The sequence below is a fragment of the Podarcis melisellensis genome (genome assembly GCF_964234715.1).
Source record: "Podarcis melisellensis genome assembly, chromosome: 2".
Classification (NCBI taxonomy): Eukaryota; Metazoa; Chordata; class Lepidosauria; order Squamata; family Lacertidae; genus Podarcis; species Podarcis melisellensis.
The window spans coordinates 54,945,917-54,971,438 of NC_138529.1; the positions used below are offsets into that span (position 1 = coordinate 54,945,917).

The window sequence follows — 25,522 nt, forward strand, 5'->3', positions numbered from 1 at the left end:
CCCATAATTGGGATGGGGGGGTCATCAGCAAGGAATTTGGAAAAGGAGTAGAAAAGTATTCTCTCATACACATTTTGAGAATGGAGTACTTGTCATGTTTTATAGACTTATTTATGTGGAATCAACACAAATATAAAACATATTAAGGTTTAAAAATATCTGACATCGAGAGCCTGAGACCGAAAGACTGTCTGCCTAGGGGGAATCCTGCTGGATTCAAAATTTCAAAAGATCTTAAGTCAGGGATTTGCATTTGAAATCCTTTTCTTGGCAATCAGAGCTACTCTGTCTTCCTAGTTAAATTACTAACAATGAGATGTGGAGGGTGCCAGCATTGTATCTCACCATGTTCATGAACTATTTCGGTGCTATTTGGCATGTGTTCTCCTTGCTTGGAAGGCTTTTTAATCAGATAACTTTTTCTAAAATATTTGGAATAAGTAGCACTTTGCTTTTTTGTCCTCCTAAATCTCTATCAGTACACATATAGCTAGCAGATGGGATAGTCTTTTGAAGGCCTTGTCTGTTACTTCTTTCATAGAGCTTACACTTCCCTGCTACCCCACCCCGCCACCTTGTTTGGCAGGTCAAGCCATCCTCAATGGGACTAGGGGTCATTAGACTGGAAGAACTTAACCTGGGGCCCAGCTGGTTCCTGCCTGTCAGGGCAGAAGATGTGGGTTGGGGTTGGTTGTTGGCCATCCATTTTTGCTGCACTAGCTCATGTGTCACGTCCCTTAGGATCCTGCATGTCTAAAGCTTCCAGTGCCCTCCAAAGGCCCATTCTGGACTTTCTGCTATCTGCCCCTGGTGGGAGGACCTTTGGCAGTCGCTTGCTTGGGTGGAGATGAGATCTGATGAGGATCCAAACTTAGCTACTTGGTGGTGTGACTATACCATTGTAGACTTTGCACAAATGGTGTGCACATTCCATTCTTTTTGCCCACCTGCATTCTTGCTTTAAGCATCGGCCTCCATTCTACCTTCCCTTGAGTTCCCTGTCAGATATAACTCATCCTGCGGCCATGTTGCTAACGTGTGTCTTAAGCAGACATTATACGAAGGCTGGAGAACCTCCAAACTTAGTCTGCTTGGCCGCCCCATTGTGCCAGCAAGGCCATGTTTGGCAAGCCATGCCTGTTCACCATACAGGCAGATAAGAGCTGGGCTTCAAAGGAACATGCAGGACCTCCTGATCATAAATTGAGCGCACAGTTGTTTCTTTGATGTAGCAAGACATGTTCCCAGCACCCATGAGGCAATGGGCAGTGCTTGGAAACTGCTTCTCCCTCTCAGGGTTGCTCCTTGAACCTCTGGTTTTGAGCAGTTTTGAATAGTACTTGAAATCACCTCCAAAACCCTAGCTCATAAAGACTTAGTGCAATTTAATTCTCCTGCAGGGAATTAACTGTGTATATTCTGTTCAGGAAAAATAAATCCTTATAAGAGACAAAACTTGGGAAAGGAAACTACGATGATGTGAGCAGGGACTGAAATGATATACACTCCCCCATGCTTCTGCACTGATGAATTGAAACCTTACAAGCTTTCCCTCAGGCACAGACAAAACGAAAAATGCCCCCAAATTGCAGCAATGTTTGATTCCTAAAACAGAAAGGAACAAGTAACCAAGAGAAAAGCAATTTCTATATGGTTTAGAGAACTTTTTCTTCTTGCCTTTTGAAATAAATGTGCTTCAGCTGTAGGATTTTTCAAAAGGAAATAAATCCAAAACAGCTGAAATGTAAATAGGTAAAAAGCAACTGTACCCAGAAGGCAAAGCTTAAACTGAGTTGTTCTAAAACCTAATCTTCTAATATGGAGGCTGTTCTGAAGTCTTGGCTTTCTCTCTACATCAGGGGTAGGGAACCTGTGGCCCTCCAAATGTTGCTGGACTACCATCACCCCGACCTTTGCCCATGGCAGCTAGGGCTGGTGGGAGTTAGAATCCAACATTCAGAATCTTATGTTTTATGTTCGAGCAGGATCAGTGTAATATCATTTTCCTTTACCCTATCATACTTCTTTACTATATGCTACTGTGCATATTCAAGTGCAATGTAACAAATCCAGTAATACAAAATGAAGCTTGGCTTCCTTTTCCCACCTATACTTCCTATCAGACTTCAATATTCTATTCTAAAGGTAATGATAGCCATAAACTTTAAAAGAGGATTAAATCAATTTATGGAGAATGAGGTTCATAGCTGTCAACGTTTCCATTTTTAAAAGGGAAATTCCCTTATTCCGAATAGGATTCCTCGCAAGAAAAGGGAAAGGTTGACAGCTATGATGAGGCTATCTATGGTTATTAGTCATGGTGGCGGTGTACTGTCACCAGTAGTAGAGGCAGTGTGCTTCTGAATACCAGCTGGTAGCAAACACAGGTCGGGAGAGAAACAAAATTTTAATGGCCTGGCCATCAGTGAACATTACTCCATCGGAATTGTTTAGCTGTTCCCAGCCTAATGAATTCTGAAAAGAAAAAGAAAATTGATGGCCTGAACATCAGAAAAGGTTCAGTATTTCCATATGACAGGGTATAGGAGAAAAAAATGTTCACAGACCATCTAAAAATATTATTGTTAAAATAAGCTGATGGGGTTAGGATGCTGTTATACCAGCCCTGCCATTAGGAAGAGTGAGGCAACTGATTTTTCATGAAAGGGCTGCTTATTTTATTTATTATTATTGTGCTTCTGCTGCCAGGGAAAGGGAAAAAACACTCCTGGGATGTTTAGCCTCCGGTGTTAAAATAACTTGATTTGCCTTGGCAACTCTGCACCTTGAGTTTTGTGGGGGTGGGAAGCAATTTACCGATCTGCCTCAGGCAGCAAAATGTATTGGGCTATTGGAGGTGGGGGGACACGGAAAACTGAACTGCTTCAGATATATCCACATCAAACATTCATAGCTGAAAGAGCTTCAAAATACATTTATAGGACCTTGAACGGCAAAGCCAGATGCATCAGGCTTACATTTTGTAATAAGAATATATAAACAGAGTGAGTTAAGTCCTGGCTGAAGAATTTGATCTGGGATGCTGGGATTTCCCTGTTTAGGCTGGTGTGAAAGTTATGAAATACATTTTTCAGTGATCTGTGGTTTCACCCATGAAACTGAAATCTGCAATGCAATCCTTATGTGTGTTGTTCAGCAGCTTGATTATAACAAAAGTGGTTTCTGCATACTTGCATGTTAGCAGAATATTAGCAGGTCAAGTAAAAGTTTGAGAGGAAGCTGTGTCAGGAGATCAGTCTTCATATACATTATGAAAGTGGAAGCATAATGAAACTAGCTAATCTCAATTCCCCCCCCCAAAAAAAAAGATGCTGTGCTTTACATAAATAAGGACTGTCTTCACTTTTGCTTAAGTTGAGATACTGCCTGTTCTGATAATTACATTCACTATGTGATTTTCATCCTTGTTCAGATTGTGGCAAGGTAGCCACATGCACACTGCTGCCCTGCATGGAACAGAGCATGAGTTGGCCCTCGGCCTGCCAGCACAAGCGTAATGAAATGTGTGTGGTGGCATGACAAAAGCTGGTCTGGATTGAATTCAGCATCTTGCAAACACATGTATGCAATTGTCTTGTCATGGGTAGGTGAAACTGGAATTCCACTGGTGCTGAGCTCCCCCTCCCCATCATTTCCATATGCTGAAATGGTCGGGGCAACACAGTATGCCCATATATTTTCAATAACTTTGAAGCTGCTACAATGTATGAAACATCTGGGTGTGAATTGTGTGTGATAAATCAGTCTTATTTTGAATGCACTTTCTGGTAGAAAAATAATTATTCACAAGAGTTGCCTGCACCTTTCATGCAACTTTTGTAAACATTTTTGGCTACCATACTTGATAGGAACATTGACAAAACCTTTGAAAGATGACCAAGGAAACTAATACTTTGGAAACAAAGAACCAAATAGTGATGTTTACAGTCTGAATCCCTGTAACAGCTGGAATAATCTTTCATCTTTAACAAAAGCTGAAAATACTTATATTAATGTTGTTGTAAATTGAAATAACAATAATAATAATTTTATTATTTATATGCTGCCCATCTGACCGAGTTGCCCCAGCCACTCTGGGCAGCTCCCAAGAAAATAGTAAAAAACACAATAAATCAGGAACCATAAAAAACTTCCCTGTACAGGGCTTCAGATGTCTTCTAAAAGTCATATAGTTATTTGTCTGTTTGACATCTGATGGGAGTTCCACAGGGCAGGCACCACTACCGAGAAGGCCCTTACAACTTCTTCATGTTGTCTACAGGAAAATTCTGTGGCTGAAAAATTATAAGATGCTAACAGTAGAAAACATTGGTCATTATTTCCCATTGTTACCAACTTTCCCACTGTTAACCACTGTGTGTAGTACTGGGAATAATCTCAGCTGAACTATTTGGAAGACCATTCCAGAACTCACTTGGCAGGGCTACCTCTATACTGACATAATGTAAATGGTTGTCCATTTGGATTCTTCAATGTATATATGAACTGGGCTCTTATACAGCAAAAAGAAAAGGAATTACAGTAACACCTTTTCTCAAACAACTTCATTGCACCAACTCATTTCTGGAAGCATTCAAAGTTTTTGAACTGAATAAGCGCTTATTCAGATGAAGCATTCACAGTAAAATAAAATGGACCAAATTATGACATGTTAGGCTGTTGGCACCTTGGGTGCTAGAAGAATATGCATGGCATGTTTTCAAATAACTGTAACACAGTACACAGTGTTTTATTTAGGCTAACTTTTTTGCCCTGTATGCTTGCAATGCTTTCAAACAAGTATTTGATCCATGACGAGATAAAATTTTAGTGGTGTCTCTCTACACCCTTGAAAAACATAATTAACAAAGAATTTTCCATTCCATTTCATTCAAATAGATGTATGGAATGGAACAACCAAAGTCAGCTCATAGGCTTTTCAATAAATATATATAAACCTTTTCTTCCTAAAACATGTTTGAAGATACTAGTATATACAGTTTATTCCCCACCCCCCATGAAGTTGAAAAGCAACCAATAATTTCTCCTATTTGCTGTGCTCTCCTTTTGTTTCTGACAGGAAGCCAACCTTTGCCCTGCACCACTAATAACAAAAGTCTTTTTTATTCTGTTATTTGCCTAGTACTTTATTTTTTTTTACAAATCTTTGCCGCATCTCTAGTGAAAGAATGGTCTCGAAAGAAAAGTCATTCTTCTTTGCTTAAACAATCGTGCTCTGTTGCTGTGCCTCATATATCTTCAGTACTCAAATTCCTGCTGAGAAAACTCCAGTACTATCGTAACATGGGATACAAATCTACCAAATGCTGCCTAACCATCCTTAACTCCAGTAGGGCTTGTGTGGTTGTAATGCTTAATGAACTGTGATTTAAAAAGGCAAAATAGGTTTCACAAGCTTTGAAGTGGGATGGTGGATGATTGGAAGATTTAGACTGATAGCCTTTTTATTAAAAATTATTTATTAAAATAAACTGCATTAAAATATTTCACAAACAAGTTGTAGTAACATTCATATTATATTTTTCTATTTTGTACATCCCAGTGGTTAAAATTATTTTTGATATGCAATATTTCATTTTCAAGGAATAAAACAGTTGGAAAATAAGTTTAGAATGATTTTAGAATAAACCTAGATGGTAATTGTAAAGGGTATCTTTCTATGGATAAAATTATGGTACTATTCACACCAAATCTACAATCTTTACAGAACAATACATCTTATGTCCAAAGATAACTTAATTATCTTTGAATTAATAAATACCGCAAATAATGTAAATGTTTGCTCTAAATAGTTTTGCAGAACACGTTCTATGGAAGAGAATGAAGGCTGTCCCATCCAGTGGCGTAGCGTGGGTTGTCAGCACCCGGGGCAAGGCAAGTAATTTGTGCCCCCTAACCCGTGGATTGCGCCCCCTAACCCGTGGATTGCGCCCCCTACCCGTGGATTTGCGCCCCCTAACTCTAACCCCCAGATGTTGCGCCCGGTGCGGCCGCCCCTCCCGGCACCCCCCATGCTACGCCACTGGTCCCATCCCTTTAATCACTGACTGGAATCCAAAAATGGTAAGAATCATGATAGTAATTCAAGATTGCTTAGGTTCTGCAACCATGCTGAATAAGAGAATATCCCTCCTACTCAACTCCAGGTACTCAGTGAAATCAGGAATACAAAACACCATGCATAAGCATAAGGTTCTCACTTCATTTGGCTCTTAAATCTAGCATATATCACTTCTAAAGCAAAATACTGCCATTTGGACCAATGTTACAGAATCCAAGCAAGCAGGCCTGCACTCATATGTAAGTTTCCAAATGCACAGAGTTGTGCCAAATACTGCATTCCTTGCAAGCATTGCTCTGGATGTGGTCTGGTTATCCTCTGCAAGATGGGACATGACATGCCAAGTCACACCGAAGACACCAAACAAACAAAACAGTAACTTTTCCAATGCTGTACTTTCAACATTTATTTACTAACAGAACATTCAATCTTGGGTGCAACTTTCATGTCACCGGGATGCTTCAGAGGTTTGTTCCTGCATTGAAATGGTTCTAACAACAATCAGCCCATAGACGGCAAGAGCTACTTATATAAGAGTTTTAGGAGGAGATGAAGGCAGTGGTGATCTAGGCCTAACCTCCACTCCCATTGAAGACTTGCAGAACATTCTGCTGCCACCTACAGTCATTGCCTTCCCCACGTACATGTAACGCATTTATATTGACCAACTGCCTCTGTATTGTCAGGTGATCAAAGCCAGCCCACCAATGAGGCAGGGTAAAGCACCCACCTCAGACAGGGGAAGTGCAAGCAGTAGTAGCCAGCAGCAGCACCTTTCCTACCACTGCCAGAGCACCCCTCTCACTGGTGAGAGGAAGGTGTTCTGGTATGCTGTGTTGCCTCTCGTCTTCCCCTCCCCAGGGTAGGGAAGAGAAACAGCAACACCTTGCAGGTTCAGTGAAAAGGGGCGGCATTACAGTGGGGGCAGAAGTGGTGGGGTGAGGCAGAGTGGGGGACAAGAGGACATATTTACATTACATCTCAGGTGGTGAAGCAGAAAGGGGTGCCCCTGTAGGTGGGATTCCTCTGAGGTTCAAATTAGGCCATCAAGCCTTTAGTTACTGGTCCCTATATATGGCATCACACCACCGTCAGTGCCTGGTTCTAGATATTTAATTTTCAGTTTTATAAGGACTTTTCTATTCCATTTCTGTTCAACTGTTTTCATTCTACTTGTACTTCACTGAGTATATATCATTGAGTATATATTTAAACACAAGCACTTTCTATTGTCCATCTGGATCTACCAATTTACTAACATAAAAAAAATTCTGACAACTGCTAGACTGAAATGGCTGAGTTACAAAGATCATTTGTGGCCGTGTTTGTTTGTGGGCCCGATGCTCAGTTCCTAAGAGATAATAAATTCTGTAGTCATATTAAATGAAACTGAATATAGCATTAATTTCTTAAAATCTGCATGTTCATCTTTTGCTGAAAAAGTTGTTTTAATTATATTTTTTCTTCCTTTATCAAGATTGCATGGAATACCATAGCCAACAAGCAGTTTTTATTCAAAATTCAACTATGAATCTGGAATAATGAATAATGAAAAATCTCTATATTCATATTGATAAAGTTTTAAAATTATGGTGTGAGGAACCTAAAGTTCTAAACTAGATTGTGTCAAACAGTCAGAGAAGATAATAGAGTGGCCTAAATGTTAGCTTTCAAGTTTGTATATGATCCTGTTTTAAAAATAAACCACCTCTGTTTTTACTAGACATTCATTTGCATTTTCCTAGGTCCATGACATATATTATACCAATGTTTTATTTCAAGTGACTCTGACTCCAGGTGGTGGTAGTTGGTTTTTTTTTAAAGTCTTAAAATATATTAATTAAAATGTAGCCCATGAACATATGGTAACCTTAATGATTGGATAATTGAAATAATAATTTAAAATGCATATCTAGTAAATAATCATATGATTTGTACGTAGAGCCTACTGTGAGAAACAACTTTTCTTATCTGGGACACAGGACAAATTACCCTTTTATATTATTATGAAAAACAGGATTTTCCAAATGATTCAGCGCCACATTAAAAAGGGGAAGGGGGAAAAAAAATCGCAGAATTTTTTCCCCTGAAGAACAACCAAAGTATTGCACTGTGATCAGAATTATTTACCTACAATATTGGTTGCTTGGTTACAAATGGAGCTGTATGAAAATGGTAACAAATGACTACACAGTGCTTAATTCACAGGAAGTGACTATGTGGAAAACAGAGAAACATTATTAACCAAGGCCTTCATTATGTCTCCCATGGGCTTTGGCCACATAGGTAAAGCACAGCAAAACTAAGGAGCTGAACTTTACACAACTGTAGCAATTTTAGCAACAGAAAGCATACGAAACTCTTCTCCCCAAATCTATTTGCAAGCAGCACGTTTGCCTACAATTCTAGGCCAGTAATACTTGATGAAGTGGCACAGCCAGGACCACATCCACAGCCCTGCCTACTTATTGCAGCCAGGGCAGGAGGTATGGAAGCCAGGAAAAAGAACTGACTACGAAGACATTTCAGCTGGAAACAAGTCTTTCCTGATCTAAATGCTGCAATTTTAACATATACTGTAATTATTTGGCATTAAGATGGTTGATTTGAGAGAAACTGTTGTATAGAATAGATATCAGTTGTAGCAGATTTAAAATGGCTTAAGTGACAGCTTATACAAATTCACTGTAATGTAACTGAAAATCTAACGTTCATGAGATTCAGCCACTCCAGATTTTGCTTATCTGGGGATAGTTATGGTTAAATAAGATGAAAAAACTTGTGATGGTCAACCCCACTGAACCGGGTCTGAAAATAATATAGTGTTGCTGCTCATTATGAAGAATATCCATGGGTGTGGCCAGGATTTTTGTTAAGAGGAACAGGCCTTTTGTTAGGGGGGGCAGAACCTCAGTTAGCTATATTTTTTATTGATTTTTACTGATTTAGGGGAGCAACTGTCCCCCCCCCTTGGCTACGCTCATGAGAATATCAGCTAAAACTCTGGAAATCCTCTAGGAGATATGGATTATTCTAGGACTAGACACCTGAGGTGCCAACCATGTTAATAATGACAATGACAAACCCCTCTTATTTGTGATCATGGTGGCAGCAGCTGCATTTTAACCCAAGAAATGTAAACCCAAGAACTCCCCCAAATTTTCACGTTGAACCCAACAATCTGCTCTTGGGTTTCCCCCCATTTATTTTAGCAACATTCCTACTTATGGTATGTGCTGGTAACAATAGCCATGTGCAGGCATTAAATCAGGGGGAAGGGCAGGGGTGGGCACACAAACCCCATTCCCCACATCCCGCAGCAGACCAGCTGCTCTTGGGATTTTTGAGTGATTAGCAAAAAGGTCTGAAGATAGCTTTCAAGCACATTTACTTGAATGCACTTAGAAATGCTCCCTTCGATGGCTGTGCTCTTGTAGGAGATGCCCTACTGACTTTCATTCAACAGAGAGCATGCCTTAAGGCCCCAAAGAACCAGGTTCCTCAGGAGTAAGAGTCATCCTTGGGAGAAAAGGACTCATTGGAAGCAAGGAACCTGGAAGTCTGAGATAACCAGTTGCAGCTGGGCCCGAGTAGGGTCTGGGTGACCACAGCTGCAGACTTGTTAGCTGCTGGATCAGTGCAGGACCTTAGCTCTGTGCACCCCAGCTTCTTGCTTCTGATGCCTGTCCTAACTGATCCTGTGCTACTGACCTCTGCTAGCACCTTGCTCTTGGAATCTTTACTGCACCTCAGGCTGCTATGCTGTGTTTGGCATTGTCTCACAACCCTGCTGTTACATTGTGCCCACTTTTAAACTGTTTCACTCTACTTGGCTTTGGCCCTCTGTTTCTGGGTTGCCCTGATACTGGACTGCTTCCTCAAACCTCTGGAGTTGGCTATCCACCTGTACAGTATGTGGATATCTAGCTTCCCCCTGGATATCTAGCTTCCCCCTTGGCTCCTGCCAGAGACCAAAACAAGACTAAACCAAAACAAAAAAAATTCCTTCCAGTAGCACCTTAAAGACCAACTAAGTCAGTTCTTGGTATGAGCTTTCGTGTGCATGCACACTTCTTCAGATACACGAAGTGTGCATGCACACGAAAGCTCATACCAAGAACTGACTTAGTTGGTCTTTAAGGTGCTACTGGAAGGAATTTTTTTTGTTTTGACTATGGCAGACCAACACGGCTACCTATCTGTAACTAAGACTAAACCAAGGAATTCAGCTCAACTCACTTAAAAACTCTCTTGCAGCTTGAGGAAGTTGGGGGGGGGGGATACATACCCCTGTCCATTTCCCTATTTAACCCTTCATGAGTCATATGATGCTCAAATATAGCAAAACAATGGGATGCGGGTCGTGATGCAAAAGCTGAATAGCCTAGTTGGTTAGACTAGTGTAGTGGGGATAATGCCACGATTGCAGATTTGATCCCCATTTGGGACACCTGCATATTCCTATATTGTAGGGAGTTGGGCTAGACTAGATGATCCTCAGGGTCTCTTCTAACACTACAGTTCTATGATTTTATTGACATTACACAAATAAAACTTTCCTAATAGTGTCAGCAGGCTAAACTATATAACTGAGATTAATTTAGTGGTCTTGCCAGTACTAGCAAGAACATCATGATATTAGACTATTTATCCTGCTTTGATGCAATATTTAATATGCTTTGCCACCTTTATGAAGAAGCAAAAATCTGTTAATCTTTTTTGTTGCCATTTTTTCACTCTAGCAATTTGATCTGAAGGAATTAGTTGTCTCCAAAAGAGTAGTGCCATTGAATGGTTGTGGTATTGGGGTGGGGGGTGGGGAGAGAACTCTGTACAAATTCCTTCCATTCATGGTTGATTTGAATAACAGTAGCTGTAATGCTTCTGCATGTTTCTACCATTAAATCAGCCCTCAGTCAAGCCTGCAGTTCCCGTGTGATTGGGAATCTAGGACTGTGCCAGGGTATTATCTCATATTTTGTTTTCTCAAAAGTATGAAAACTATTTTTTCTCTTTGGTGATGCATTTAACTGAATTCATTTGGAGATTTTATGCAGTATATGCTGTTTTTGTTTGATACTGTATAATTCCCCAAAAGATTCATATACAATACTACACCACCCCAGCTTGTATTTTATAGGAAGGTCACTATAACTAAGAAAACTATATTTGCCCAGGAGGATGGTACAATTAATATATCAATTCATGCTGGCAATATTCCTAATTCCTGAAGTGCTGAAGAGACCTGGGGCCAGTGCTTCAGGGCACAGTTTCCTTGGAATGGGACAGCTCTTAAGACTTACATTATCTTCATTATTTTATTTACAATTATATAGGTAGAATGTAGTAGAAATGAATGGACACTTACAACATGTAGCACATCCACTGATCCTGCCTTTGATTTCCAGAGAGGTAACTCCAACTAAAAATTATTATTTATTAGAGCTATATACCGCCCTTTACCAAAATATCCCAGGGAGGTGTACAACATTAAGAACACATTTTACAGAGCATAAATAATGAAAACAAATAAAAACCATTCTTCTGTGTTTAGCCAGTCCATGTCACCAAGCCATTCCAAGGTGGCTCTGTTGAAATCTCTTTAAATATAATTTCCTTTTCCTTACTGTCTCCCACTGTCATATCTAGTTGTTCAGTGAGTTTTCACAGGGTCCCAAAGCACCCTAAAATCCCCTAAAGTTGTTAGAAGTGGTAGCAGAGGCAGCATATCCAGTAAGTTGCCTGTCACTTCCTTATTGACAAGGGCTTCTGCAGCACTTGGAAACCTCAGTATGTTGTTTTTCCTGCTGCTTCATGCATTGGCTCCCCTTAGGAACAATCAGGAGAGATCATATCTCTCCATCAGCAACTGGAGACAGCTGATGCCAACCAAAGGAGAGAACAAGCATTCAGAGGCACCCAAAGGGACACTGAACAGCAACTTTTAAATAGCACAATTCAATGTAATTTAAGGTCACTGCTTTGTAAAGTGAAATGAGTAAACAGGCCAGTGCTTTGTGAAATGAATTTAATTATGTGGGTGGGGGAGGTACAGGGTGCTTATAGCTCAGAAGTAAATTGAAATGAAATTAATTGTGTGAGTGAGTAAGAGGGAAGGCAGCTTCCAGCTATGAAGTGGAATTAAAATAATTATTTGTTTGGGGACGCTCTTAGTTTAGTGGCTAGTGCTTTCTTAATAAATTGTTGAATTTAATATTTAATGTTAGTAATGAATAATGAACAAAGTGTATCCTGTGAAGCCTTATGGTTGCAAAGAAATTATGGATGGTATTCAGTGCCACGCCTAGTCAGAGTAGACCCATTGAAGTTAGTGGGCACAAATGACTTACGGTAGGTTTATTGACCTAACGTCAACATTCTCCAACTGTTAGTGCAAAAGTTGTTGCGCTAGCCTAGCATAAGGACAAAAAGAAAGGTTGCACAATATGAAATGCAGGGCAGTGGTTGTGCTAGTGGAGGTTTGTTGTGTGACGTTTTGCTCAACAGAAAGTATCGGTTGTGCAATCAGACACAAGGACCATGCTGACTTCTTGTGCCTTTTCTTCCACAAGCCATTCTGCTGGTGCAAGCCATTCCAGAGTAAATAGTACACTGCTAAGTGACTTCAATTAGTGTGCTGTTGAATTCCTCCAATTAAGTTTAATGGGTCTACTCCGAGTAGGACCATCTCCTACTCAGTGGACTGAAAATTTCAGTCCACCATCTACTACTCAGTGGACTGAAAATTTCATAGTCCTTTCTATGATTATAGTCACCAATCCTGTTTAGATATCTTTTTGGACATATGGACTGTTTATACATTTAAGTTACCACTGGTGGAATATTCTTATTGTCAGTGTCAGCTGGCAATGATTTTTTTTAATCTCCCCTCTCTCCTATTATAGTTGCAAAATAGGTGAGGAATAAGAAGAATGTGTCAGTGGTTGAAATGAAGTCCACTTTAAAAAAAAAATGGCTAAGGCCATGCATACTTATATATGGGCCCTAGAGAGCTGGCCTGAGGTTTACATAGCTCTTGGGCTGAAAAAGGTTAGCTGCTCCTAGTGTACACAGTAGTTAGGCAGTCCTGTCACCTTTGATGGCCCACATATTATGTACTGTAGTGGTTCCTAGTTGCGAGGTTGGCGTAACCCACCCAGGGGGTCCGTGGCACCATTCACATAACAAAAACAACATAGAGATATCAACATTTTCAAAAGTAGGGGTAGGCTTAGTTTTTGAAAAACAAGGATACTTAGCTGATTGGGAACCACTGATGTAGTGTTATGAGTTTAGGCAGGGGAAAATAGGCTGTATACCAAGACCCTTCTAAGCCCTGGATCCAGCAGGAGTTAAAATACATGCTACGCTAGCTTCCTGGTAAGGCAATCACCTGGGTGATGGGCTATTAAGAGGAACAAAGGGGCTCTGTGTGAGATGGCAATTGAGTGGAGCCCCTCTCCCAACTTGCAAATAGGTAGAAAGACAAAGGCAGAGTTGAGACCAGAGTCTGGATAGGAACTAGAGGAAAAGCAAGCTGGAGAAAGTGTAGGAACAATGTTTGATTTGTGTTTGAATCCAAGACTATGGGAGAAACAAGACTCTTTGGAGTGTTAATGCTGTGAACTCCTCCATTGTAGGGTCAGGTTGTATATATGTATAAATACGGTAAATAAAGCATATATCATAAAGATGCCACAGTCTCTACTATTTCTCATTCCAAAGGAAACACAAACCCCTGGAACTCCTGGAATCTCACACCACTCGGAGATTGGGGTGGCCGGCAACACTATGCTGCTTGAATTTGACTCTGTGGGATCTTCTCTATACCACCACTATAAAGTATATCCCCAAAGGGACCACCACCACTTCCATATCATGGGATCATTTCCACATCAGCTAATACTGGAAGGTTGCTAGAACAGAACACTCCATACAGATGGGACATTCTCATTCCAATTGTCAGCTAATAACGGAAATCTGTTCCAAAGCTCCTTAGTGAAGACATGTGGATGACAATCACAATTAACCTCTATGCCTTCCTCCAAATTAACTGCAATGAAAATTATGAAAAGTCTGCTACCACTGGGAAGTAAGAGAACAGAAAGAATAACCAAGGAAGCAATCCTAAGTAAAAGTCCATTCACATAATCACATGGGCACATGGTGACCACTTGGAATTGCTGTGCCCACTGATTCTGTGCAGTAACCATCAAGGACAGGAACCCAGTTTTAGCACACAGCTACTCGTACCCCAGGATGGAATTTTAACTCAAGACAAAGGCAGGCCCCAAATAAGTGGGGGGACCATGGTTCCCCACCCTGCATTCCATCCCATCTAAATATGGATTTAGGGTGGTTTTTCCAAGGTCATGCAGAAAATCTGGTCCCATGTGTGTGGCACCTGCAAAGAACTGGGGCATTAGTGTGAACTGAAATAAACCAAATATGCATTGCAGCTTCAAGTGGTAAAGGAAATCATCCCTAAGGTTCTATGACAAATTCTTTAAAACCAGCTATGTTTTAAAGCCTTGCTTTCAAAATACATCTACTACATATGCAACCAATTACAGTTAGCACAGCAGAATGAAACATACGTTAGATGTAGTATTGTAAGTGCTTGTTTTCATATGAAATGCAGGGATAATTAGGCTTGCTCAATTTTCATGAGTGAAGCAGGAATTTGTTTTCAAAATGGTTTAGTGGCGTCTCCCAACCTGCCATTTATTTCAGAAACGTCATGGCTCATTTATAGCTCTCTCTTTTTTACTCTATGTTAAGAACAACAACTGAAAACATGCTTTAAGTATTATCTCTAAATGAAACATTATCTTCTTTGTCTGTCCAAGAGGAGAAACTGGAGCTACATCTATTAAAAAATAATTAATATTTAACTCATTGTTTCATGGTGCTTCCACTAAGAGAATTCTGTTCCATAGGAAATAAACACAGCTAAGTGGCATGTTAGACTAGTAGAATGACACTAATGCTATAACTATTGTCCTGTAGGACTTCAAAAGGTCAAATGAAAAGAAACTTATGTGGGTGGTATGACTGGCCCAACAAAAAGTAGCTGTTTATTTCACCGGAAGCCAAGAGTGATGTGTACTTTAAGCAAACAAATCTGGGCTCTGTGTACTGCTTTTGAGACCCCAAGGCCTTTCTGATAAAGCTGTAATCAAGAGGAATGGATAGTTAAATACCAGGTTCCATTGGCTGGCTTTTATTAATACTATCAGGGATCTTTGACCACAGGCAACCAAGACTAAATTCACCAACCTTTTGATCACTTTTATTTTGGACTGGAAACGAACCAGTGTCTGTGCAGTGAAAGGCTCTGCAATGTATTGCCAAACCCTTTTTGTTCCCGTTTCAGCCTTGTGAATTTCCACAAAGCTAATGCCCATTTTTCTGCAATCTCTCCCCTCCCCAATTCTCCCTAATGACCACGAATCAGCAACTACTGTCAATTAACAAGAACAGAGTCTGACCTCACAGTTTGAAACATGAGTTTCCAATCTCTGTTATGCCAGCAAGCTGTCAAATCCGGCACTATGCAAGTGGTCAAGAAAGCAAACAACCCATTCTTTTATTAGCACCATGTGGGTGTATTTTGACTAAAAAAAAATCTATAAGAGACAAAGCACAGAAGAGTTTATACTAATGATTTCCTTTCCTCAGTGGCACAGGCATTCTTTCTATTTTAGAGGAGAAAAATGGTTGTGTTCGGGTACAGAGATAGGTGTTGTAGTTTTTAAAGGATAGTTGTTATGGTTACATTCGTATTCCACATTTCCTCCCTAATTTATCCACACACCACCCTAGAAGGTAGGTAATGGCTGAGAGACAGCGACGGACTCAGGGTCCCCCAGTAAGCTTCAGGGCAGAGCAAAATGGTGATTTGAATCCTGGTCTCTCAGGACCTAGCCCAACACTCTAGCCACTACACCACATTAGGAGCATTTATATACAGTGGTACCTCTGGTTAAGTACTTAATTCGTTCCGGAGGTCCGTTCTTAAGCTGAAACTGTACTTAACCTGAAGCACCACTTTAGCTAATGGGGCCTCCTGCTTCCGCCGCGCTCCCAGAGCACAATTTCTGTTCTCATCCTGAAGCAAAGTTCTTAACCCAAGGTACTATTTCTAGGTTAGCAGAGTCTGTAACCTGAAGCGTATGTAACCTGAAGTGTATGTAACCTGAAGTGTATGTAACCTGAAGCGTATGTAACCCGAGCTGTATAGTGCTTTAGAATTCTGAAAGCACTTTACACACATGATTACAACAACCCTGCAGGGTAGGTCAGTATGATCATCTCAGTATTGCAGAATATGGAGGTTGGGAATAGTGGCTGACAGTATAGTGGCTTTCCTAAATCCATAGCAGAAGCAACACACTCCCTGGTTTACAGCTCAGTCTGTTATAGCACAATCCCATGTGTTCAGAACAAAGTGTCGCTGAGTTCAGTCAGATCACCTAATATTCTTCAGTAGGAATTCTTGAGGGATTTGATACTTACAAGTTTCTATCTGGAAAGACCTGATCCGCACCTCTTGTATTCTGGTAACTTTTTTTTTTAGATTGTTAAAAATAATGCAGAAATTGAATGCAGTTATGGGTAAAAATGTGATAAGGACCAGAAGTGGACAGACTTTCCTGTTCCTGCTTTATAACCAGCCTTTCTTCCCCCCACCCTAGGGTGTTACTCCAATCTGTCTGATGGATTAACTCCCATAAATCCAGAGATTTACAGTCCTCACCATCTCTGCTGTTTCCCTCCCCCTTCCTCATTTCAGATTGTGCTGGCTCCACATACAAAGTCATTGTACATATCACCAAAAATACTAAGAGGGAAATGTAAACTGAAAAGCAAGAAATGTAATGACTTAAAGCACACACACCCCATGTACACATCATCATTCAACATCTTGTGCATAATGGCCATCTGATTTAGTGACTAACCCTCTCTCTCTGTTGAGTCCCTTGCGCATTTGGTCAGCAGGAGCTCATTTAACTGAGTGGCAAAATATTATGTTAAAAGGTTGTTTGTGCACTTGGGCTTTTGGTATTCTACTGCAGCTCTGTTCAGGCAGAAATGTTGAGCTGCTTTGGCTAAAGTGTCACTGAAACTGAACTTCCTACTCAGTCTAATTTGCTATCAGACATTCATAGCAATTAGCACAAGATGCACTCAGAACCCCATTTTGGCACCAGCAGTCAAATTCTCCAGTAATCCAGGAACTACAGTGAAAAAGTGAAAACTGTTAAAGAGCAAATCAGTTCTTATCACCACCATTTCCTATGCAGGTAGTAGGTGGATTAATTTCAGCTGTCACTCTAGCCACCACAACATCTTTAAATGCCACTTTGCTTCTCATGTTAAATCACCAGAGAAGCAAACCTGATGAAGAACAAAAGATTTGACTTTGTATGTGTGCGCGCGCACGCCAGTGGTGCTGAAAAAGAGAACTGATAGTATGCCAGGCAAGTTTGTCTTGGGCAGAACTACAAAGACAAGGTGCCACAATGGAAAAGCCCCTGCCTCCCCTTGCTGCCCACCTCACTTCAGCCAGAGGCTTGGAGGAGAGCCTCATAGAACAATGTACCATTAGTCACTGAACTAATTGTGTGTTGTGACATGTGCTTGAGAGAACCACGAATTGATTCCAGTCACACATCATGAGAAAAGCAAGATTTTTAGCTCAGTGTGGCATGGTAGCTAAGCCAAGGCTTGTAGTAAACATGAATGAAATACAGTAAATGTTTTCAACTCCCTTGCCCTGTTAGGGGAAGGATTTCTGCTTGTGCAAGAGGACTCCCCCCTCCTACTGCACACTCCCCAAATCTGCTCCAGAGGGTTGGAGGAATCCAGAACAGAACCCAGACCGGGGGGGGGGGGAGAGAGAGAGAGAGCAGTGGCGTAGCGTGGGTTGTCAGCACCCGGGGCAAGGCAAGTAATTTGCGCCCCCTAACCCGTGGATTTGCGCCCCCTAACCCGTGGATTTGCACACCCTAACCCCCAGATGTTGCGCCTGGTGCGGCCGGCCCCCCTACACCCCCCACGCTACACCACCGGGGGAGAGTCCTGTTGCATAAGTAGAAACCCTTGTGCACAGTCACTTGGCACTACAGTGGTACCTCAGGTTACAAACACTTCAGATTACAGACGCTTCAGGTTATAGGCTCCGCTAACCCAGAAATAGTACCTCAGGTTAAGAACTTTGCTTCAGGATGAGAACAGAAATCGTGCAGTGGCAGTGAGAGGCCCCATTAGCTAAAGTGGTACCTCAGGTTAAGAACAATTTCAGGTTAAGAACGGACCTCCGGAACGAATTAAGTTCTTAACCCGAGGTACCACTATATATGGGATACGAGTGAAAGCACTTTGTACATTAAAAATGTTATCTTTTAAAATTTCATCTCATGTGTCTATTTATTTGTTGATCAGCTAATTGGTGAAAGGAAGTAGTCTCCTGCTTTATCTTATAAAATGGCACAGATAGTATAGTGTCAAAGGGTCACATACCTGTGGCTCTGGTTCTACATTGACTCGATAAGCTTGTGCTTTTCCATCTTCTAAAATATTAGGGGGCCAAGCCTTGCTTTCAGCTCTGCAATAAGAAATACAAAGTCATATATTTATATCACTTATATATTTATATAACAATATAGCTTGTTATTTTGCAGTAAACTTGAAGTTGAGCAGAGTTAAGATATTGGTGTTCTTCTAATGAAAAAAGAGTCAAATCAATAGCCTGGAGGAGACTGGCCCAGTTTACATGCTGTAGTAAGCCATAGAATGGTTTACTGTGAATGTGAGGATACCTCCTGCTTCATTTCCCCCCTAGTGTGAGCAGGAATTGAAATACCCAGAACAGAACCATAATACAACAAACACCAATCACATAGATGTATGGTCATGGGCAGCAGCCCTTTTCCCCCATCCAGGCTGCTGCCGCCGGAACTCTAGCTTTTGCTGAGAAACTGATACAAAGGGTTGGTGAACCCCTGAGAAGAACATGGGAAGGGGTCTGTGGCAAGGGATGGAGAGAGGGATTAACAGAAATTGCCTGGATTTTGAGATCTTTGGGGGAGGCCCTTCTTGGTCCTGCCATCCTCACAAGCAAGCTTGGTAGGGACGCGGGAGGTGGCAGCTCCCAGACTTCGGAATTCCCTGTAATGAAAGGGCTGGTGCCATGCTGTTTGTATTTATTATTATTAATACTGTAATAATTGTCTCCTTTCCCATTCTGCTGATGGAAGTCACCGCTGGATCAAAGAGCTTTATCTCAGACTTCTGCCAACATACCCCCCCCCCAAGACTGTCCTGAATTCAGGGTAGGCTAAGGAGAAAGGGGGATGAGTAGGAAATGGGGAACATTGAAAACTGGGTTCAGGCACCTCCTGTGAGTAGCTCCCACCCACCTCCTTCCAATGGCACTTGTCTGGATCCAAGCCTCTGTATTTCTCATTTTGGCCATGAAAGTGAATCTAGGGAAAAACTGGAATCTTTCTGTGTATAACATGTAACTTTCCATTCATCCTTAGGAGACCTATGCATGTCACTTTGGAAAATATGGATCTTCTTGTTCCTGGTAGGTACAGCTTTACTGTTGTAGCCCATAATCTTTTATTTAGATTTCAGTCCCAATCTGCCCAACACTACAGTTGTATTTAGCATGAATTGATGGCATTTATTAAGCAGAAAGGTTGTAGGACACATGTGCAACTTAAGCAAGGAAATTTTACCGAGGGGCTTCTATTTCAAAACTAATGTGATTTTTGCTTTAACTTCAGAACTCTGAAAAATGCTGAGTCTAATAGAAGTGCCACTGAAACCCATGGGAAGGGTTCTGATGCTTTAAGCTCCTCTTGAGTGAAGTCTAACACAGTTGAATTTTCATTTATGTAACTTATTGAACAGAAACCACCCAAGTGCTTTATCATTCTTGGCATTTAAAAATGAAATAATCAGTTGCAAGTTGCTGCTTTGGTTTCAGCCAGCATTTGCAAAAAGAAAGTCCTTGTAGTTATAGGTAAGCAAGTGTGTGTGTGTGTGTGTGTGTGTGTGTGTGTGTGTAACTTTCTCCTTTTAGACTGGCAGTATGTATATACAGTATTTTCATCCATCCACTTGATCTGGCTCAAATGTAATGCTAAACTATGTTTCAGTGTCATATGTACCACCCTTGGTCTAGTGCCCTCCTCCCTCTCTGGTTGGATGTAAGAAGCTTTCACTTCCATTTTCAATTATTTGTGATTTATAGTTAGGCATGAACCTGAAGACATGATTAACCTTAACGATGGTGTGCTCTGGTCCATGGGGTCACAAAGAGTCGGACATGACTAAACGACAACAACAAATGGTTTAGAAATGCAAACCAGGATCATAAACCATGATTTGAAGTCGGCTTGTTTCCCTAAACCATAGCTAAAACCAACCAGTTTGTCTAGAATGTGGAACACAGAAACTCAAAGCTTGTTTACCCCCAAATAAAGTCCGTGGTTGCAGGCTACATCAGAATGAGCCCAATTAGTTTGATATTTGCTTGTGGCAAGAATCAGTGTTTGTGTTCTGATTGCAATCAAACGGCAAGTAAGTGGTTTTTTAAATAATCAAAATCCTTAAATAAATCTTGCTAGTAAGCAGAACAGGAAATAGACACAATGAAAGATACAATGAAACACACAAATAAACTCTTCCACAGCTGCATGAAGAATTTATGCCCACAACTGAGTTCTAAACAGACGTACAGTATTTGGAAGCAAGTTCTACTGTGATCAAGGAGAACTTCAAATAAATGTAGTCAGTAAATGTATTCAGAATTAGGTTTAAAGCCAGAACAGCAGAGACATTACTGTACGGGTATTATAGAAATTTAGATTTTGGGCTTGCAAAGAATCTGTATAGCTGTGAATGTTGCTGCCAGGGCCAAAGCTGACACATTTTCTCCCCATCAAAATTTCTACTTAGAAGCACTGGAAAACAATCTGATTCAGTGGTATACAAAAATGCTCAAGGAAAGCAAGGACAATGCTTCTGAGTTTTATTACAGCTGTCTGAAACAAACTACTGTACAGTGAGACAATTCTTCATCTCAGTTTGATTGTAAAGTTCTTGGTAAAAATATTACTGATTTACAACACTGTGAAAAAAGCACTGGAGAACAACCATGAAAGTTCTTCCAACCAGACACTTCTGAATCACCAGACAAATGCATTACTTCAGCTTAATTCTATTCCATCATGAGGTCTGGCTATTGGCAACTGCACATCATTGGGGCTGGACACGGAGATCCTTTCTGCCCACTTTAGCAGCCCTGGAAAAATTGGGGGGGGGCATACATCTGCAGCGCTGTACCTTCACATGTGGGGTTTCCAACTCACAAACCCTAAGTCTTGGTCTAGTATAAAATGGGATGCAAATTGGTCACATCATAACTTAGTCCTCATCAGAGAAGAACCACATGTACATGGGAGAGTTCCTTCATGGTAAAAAGAATACACAGAACTATTGAGATTGCTTGTCCAAATCTGCTTACTATTTGAAATGCCCATCAACTTTTTAGAAGGTAGTATCTCTTTTTCTCCTAATAATAGGTTTTAATTAAAATGGTTGATTGATAGCTGCCTATATTGCCCTTAGACCATTAGTTGCATACTTTTAACACACACACACACACACACACACACACACACACACGTTTATTTGAGGAGTTACAAGAAGAAAATTGTGTGATTCACTTTTTCAGTGGCACCTTCTTTGGAAACTTGAGACTGTCATGCATAGTAACACTTTCCATACTCGGCACAGAACGAACATAATATAGGGCATCCCTGTCAAAGGAGCCTTGCTTTATACCCAAATGTGCTGCAAACACACTGCCCAAATTAATGGATTGGGCCTGTGGTTTTCAGCTGCCATGAAGTGGAATTGGCTCCTGCCTCCTGTGCTCCTTCTGCCAGGAAGTGGGCTGGCAAGGGCACACAGCACAGAGTGCGGCATTCCCTCTACTCATCCCAATGACAAATCACTGCCCTCACATACTGCACCCCTTCTGCGCACTACACATCATTATTATGTGACCACTGTGCTCAGTAGTACCCTTCAGAGTTTCAGCCTAAGGAAACTTGGAAGGTCAATTCCTAAACCCATATTGTTTCAATTCTCTGCATTATATCATGCATTCTTTACTGGTTTGGAATGCTTTTCTTTACTTACTGATGAAAACAGCTTCAGTTGTCCATAAAGCTGACATGCAAGAAGAATTATTAAAGAAAATGTTTTCTTAAAGTCCCCTGAATGCATCATTAACAGCTAAACAGCAAATATCTTTACATCGCATTTCTGTGAACCAGGATTCATAGAGAATCGTGTTAGAAAACTTTCCTTAAACATCTGCTATAAACTTGACATTTTAGTCTCTTTTGGCCACATCAGAGTAATAAATGAAACCATGTTCTACGCTGGCTCAAAGAAGACACAGAAGCAAATAAGTTGATTTATAGCCTAAATTGCTCTGCTAAAACTTCACCTACCCCCATCACTTACTTTCTCCCACATAAAATGGTTGATGTGTGCTACTCCTAGCTCACCTTACTACTGTATTGCCTTGACGTTTTGCCCCTGCGTCTAAAAGGACTTTAGACCTACCATCTGCTAGCTTTCATGGTGATGTCTAGGTAATTCCTCATCTATGTCAGTTACCACAAATGAATCACTTCCATAAGCTGGACGTGTTTGGAACTGGTCAGAATTTTCCACTGCCTCATATCTGAACAAATGGGCTACTGTCTTACCCTTATTCAGTCAACACAGTAGTCTCACATATCTATGGCTTAATCCTTATGCTTTGAAGTCAGTGGGTGTTCTACCTGTGGCCACCTCACACATTCAGATGTACACCAAGGATGCTTTTAAGCGTACACCTTTAAATATAATGTATGAATACAGCAGGTCTCTGAGATTTGTTAGTCTGGCGTCTGTTTAATGCTTGCATTGTCCCTGCAGTGCTGTTCTCATTATTCCTAACTTTAATGTTTATAGTTTCATTGTTTATAGTTTCATTTACACTTAAACGAATGTGTGTTTGGGTGGAGAGAAAGAGAGAGAGAGAGAGAGAGAGAGAGAGAGAGAGAGAGAGCGCTTCTCTGAGAATCCTTGAAGAGCAGAATATATGAATAAATACAATTGAATTTTATTATATGAAAATATATCAAAATGATAACTAAGGCACACTTCTGAAATTAGAACAATGATTCTGGTGTCTAACGCAGCCACTGTTCAAAACTAAAATCCTTATTTTACTGGTAACATGGAAATATTCTGTCACTTTGCTATTTTCCTACTGAACTTTCCAATGGGAGTGAAAGGGCATTGGCTGAACATAGTATGAAGAGGGGCCGCGGGAGGGGCGATTCTTACATATCACAATGGGAATAATTCATTTAATGAAGGATAGTGGATGGAAAAACAATTGCCAGAGGATGAAAGATGTTCATTGAGACATGTCCTTTCTCTTGACACAACCATTAATCACATGGCCATAGCTGGGTATCCATGGAACCTTATTTGGCAAAGAGTGAGCAGCAACAAATTCCATGAGGATTCACTCAGCATATATAAAGAGAAACAAAATCATAAACAACTAGGCTATTTGAATTGGTCTACAGAAGTCCCCCCAGCGCTTTTTCTTAACTCTCACTAAATGGAAAATAAGTAAAGTGGGTTTTTTTATTATTATTTCACTTCTCTTCTCCCTTCCTCCCTCCCTTCTGTCTGGTAGAAAATAAATTAAGAAAATAAAGTAGAACATGTCAAGGACACAAACAGGAAAGCAGAAACATAATTCATTGATAGGAATGCATGTGTGTGAAAACACAGTGTCTCAAAACTACAGGAACTACTTATCCAAACTATTAAGAACAGCCAGCCTCCCTGTCTGTGTTTTCTTAGAAGTTTAGCTTGAATCCAAACCTAAAGGGTACATATGCAATCAGTGAAAATCTTAGTACCAAGTAAGCTATCCTAATACATGCCAGCTGAGAATTTGGCCTACAGGACTAGCCTTTTTAAAAAATATAAAAATATAATCATCCTTCCAACCTGAAGGAAAACCAAAGCATCATACTTCCAATTGGCACGGGAACTTAATATCTCAAATCTCATTGAAGTCCCTGAAGTCAGTCAAGGTAGGAAATAACAGAATTTAAAAAATATAAAATGAGAAGCTATGATATCTGTTTTGTGAAGTACTAAGAAGAACAACGTACTTCATTAAGAGGCATCCACTAGGTTCCAGAAGGCTATTATATTAAAACATAAACAGGAATCCTTCAAAAATCATTTTTTGAATCACAGAATATAAATGACAGCTAACTGTTAATGCTCTTAAAACAGTAGCCCCCACTTTATAAGCTGTGGAATGTGTATCGCTGAACTCTTAAGTACTTGCAAGTTTTATTCCTTTCAGTGAGGTCCAAACTGAATAGAGTTTCTGAAGACTGGGCCTTAAATTATTTTTTTACAATGATGCAGCCAAGGCTGAAGTCCAATTGAACTCAACAGGACTTACTTTGGAGGGAAATGCAAGGTATTTGTAGGTTACGCCAGTTCCTAACAGTAAGCTGAACATTTCTCCTAATCATCTAACAAGTGAAAGTCAGCTCAGTGTAAATGCTAAATCAGTTTTATGTAATAGAATGCAATATTTTTTCTGAAAGTAGGAAAATGAAAGCAAATGCATTCTGTGCTTCTGATGTCTGAACATCACAATGCAGGAATTTTGTGGACATAAAACACATATGTATTTTTTTTGTAAGGAATGGATGTTAAACATGCTGATTTTATAGAAGTATTTGGATATGGGAGGTCTAGATTAATTATCAGAAGGGTAGCTTCCCATTTCTTTTGAGAAGCGTTGCTATGCAAGGATGACTCATTCTCAGTGACAAAATAGACCTGGATGTGGCTTGAATAGTGACTAACTTTTATTGGCCAGACAGAATGGTTAGGAATTCAACAAATTGCTAAATGTTGAGTGGAGAAATAAAAAAACCCACGTTACCCCTATGTTTAATTTGGTCCAGTCTAAAAACAGAATCAATAAAAATGTTACTGTAGTGCTTTAGCTGAAGCACAAAATAAACAAATTGAGTTTCCCCATCAGGAAAGACCTTGCTTTTTACAAAGAGGCAGTTGTTCAGTTTTGGAGGCAAATATATTTTAGATTTAAATTCTTTATAAAGCATTCATAAATGCAGCAATGACCTGCCATGGAGAAGTGAAAGGAACAAAAGAAACCCCAACTGCTGTATCATCCAGCAATGTTAGTAGGTCCTGGACAGTAATCAAATCCTTACAAAAAAGAGCAGAGTACAATGGTGAGGAACTGCGGAAAAGTAACAGCTCTATTCTCCAACAGATTGGAGCATTACAGAG

The 25,522-nt window shown here is 40.4% G+C and overlaps 1 protein-coding gene across 1 annotated transcript in view; it reads right to left on the reverse strand.

Annotated features, from left to right (window-relative positions):
* Positions 1–25,522, reverse strand: part of PDLIM4 (PDZ and LIM domain 4) — a 61,530-nt gene that overhangs the window by 18,115 nt on the left and 17,893 nt on the right. Inside the window, exon 3 of the mRNA XM_081894421.1 lies at positions 18,608–18,692. Within this exon, the coding sequence (XP_081750547.1) occupies positions 18,608–18,692 (85 nt within the window). The remainder of the gene's footprint in view (positions 1–18,607; positions 18,693–25,522) is intronic.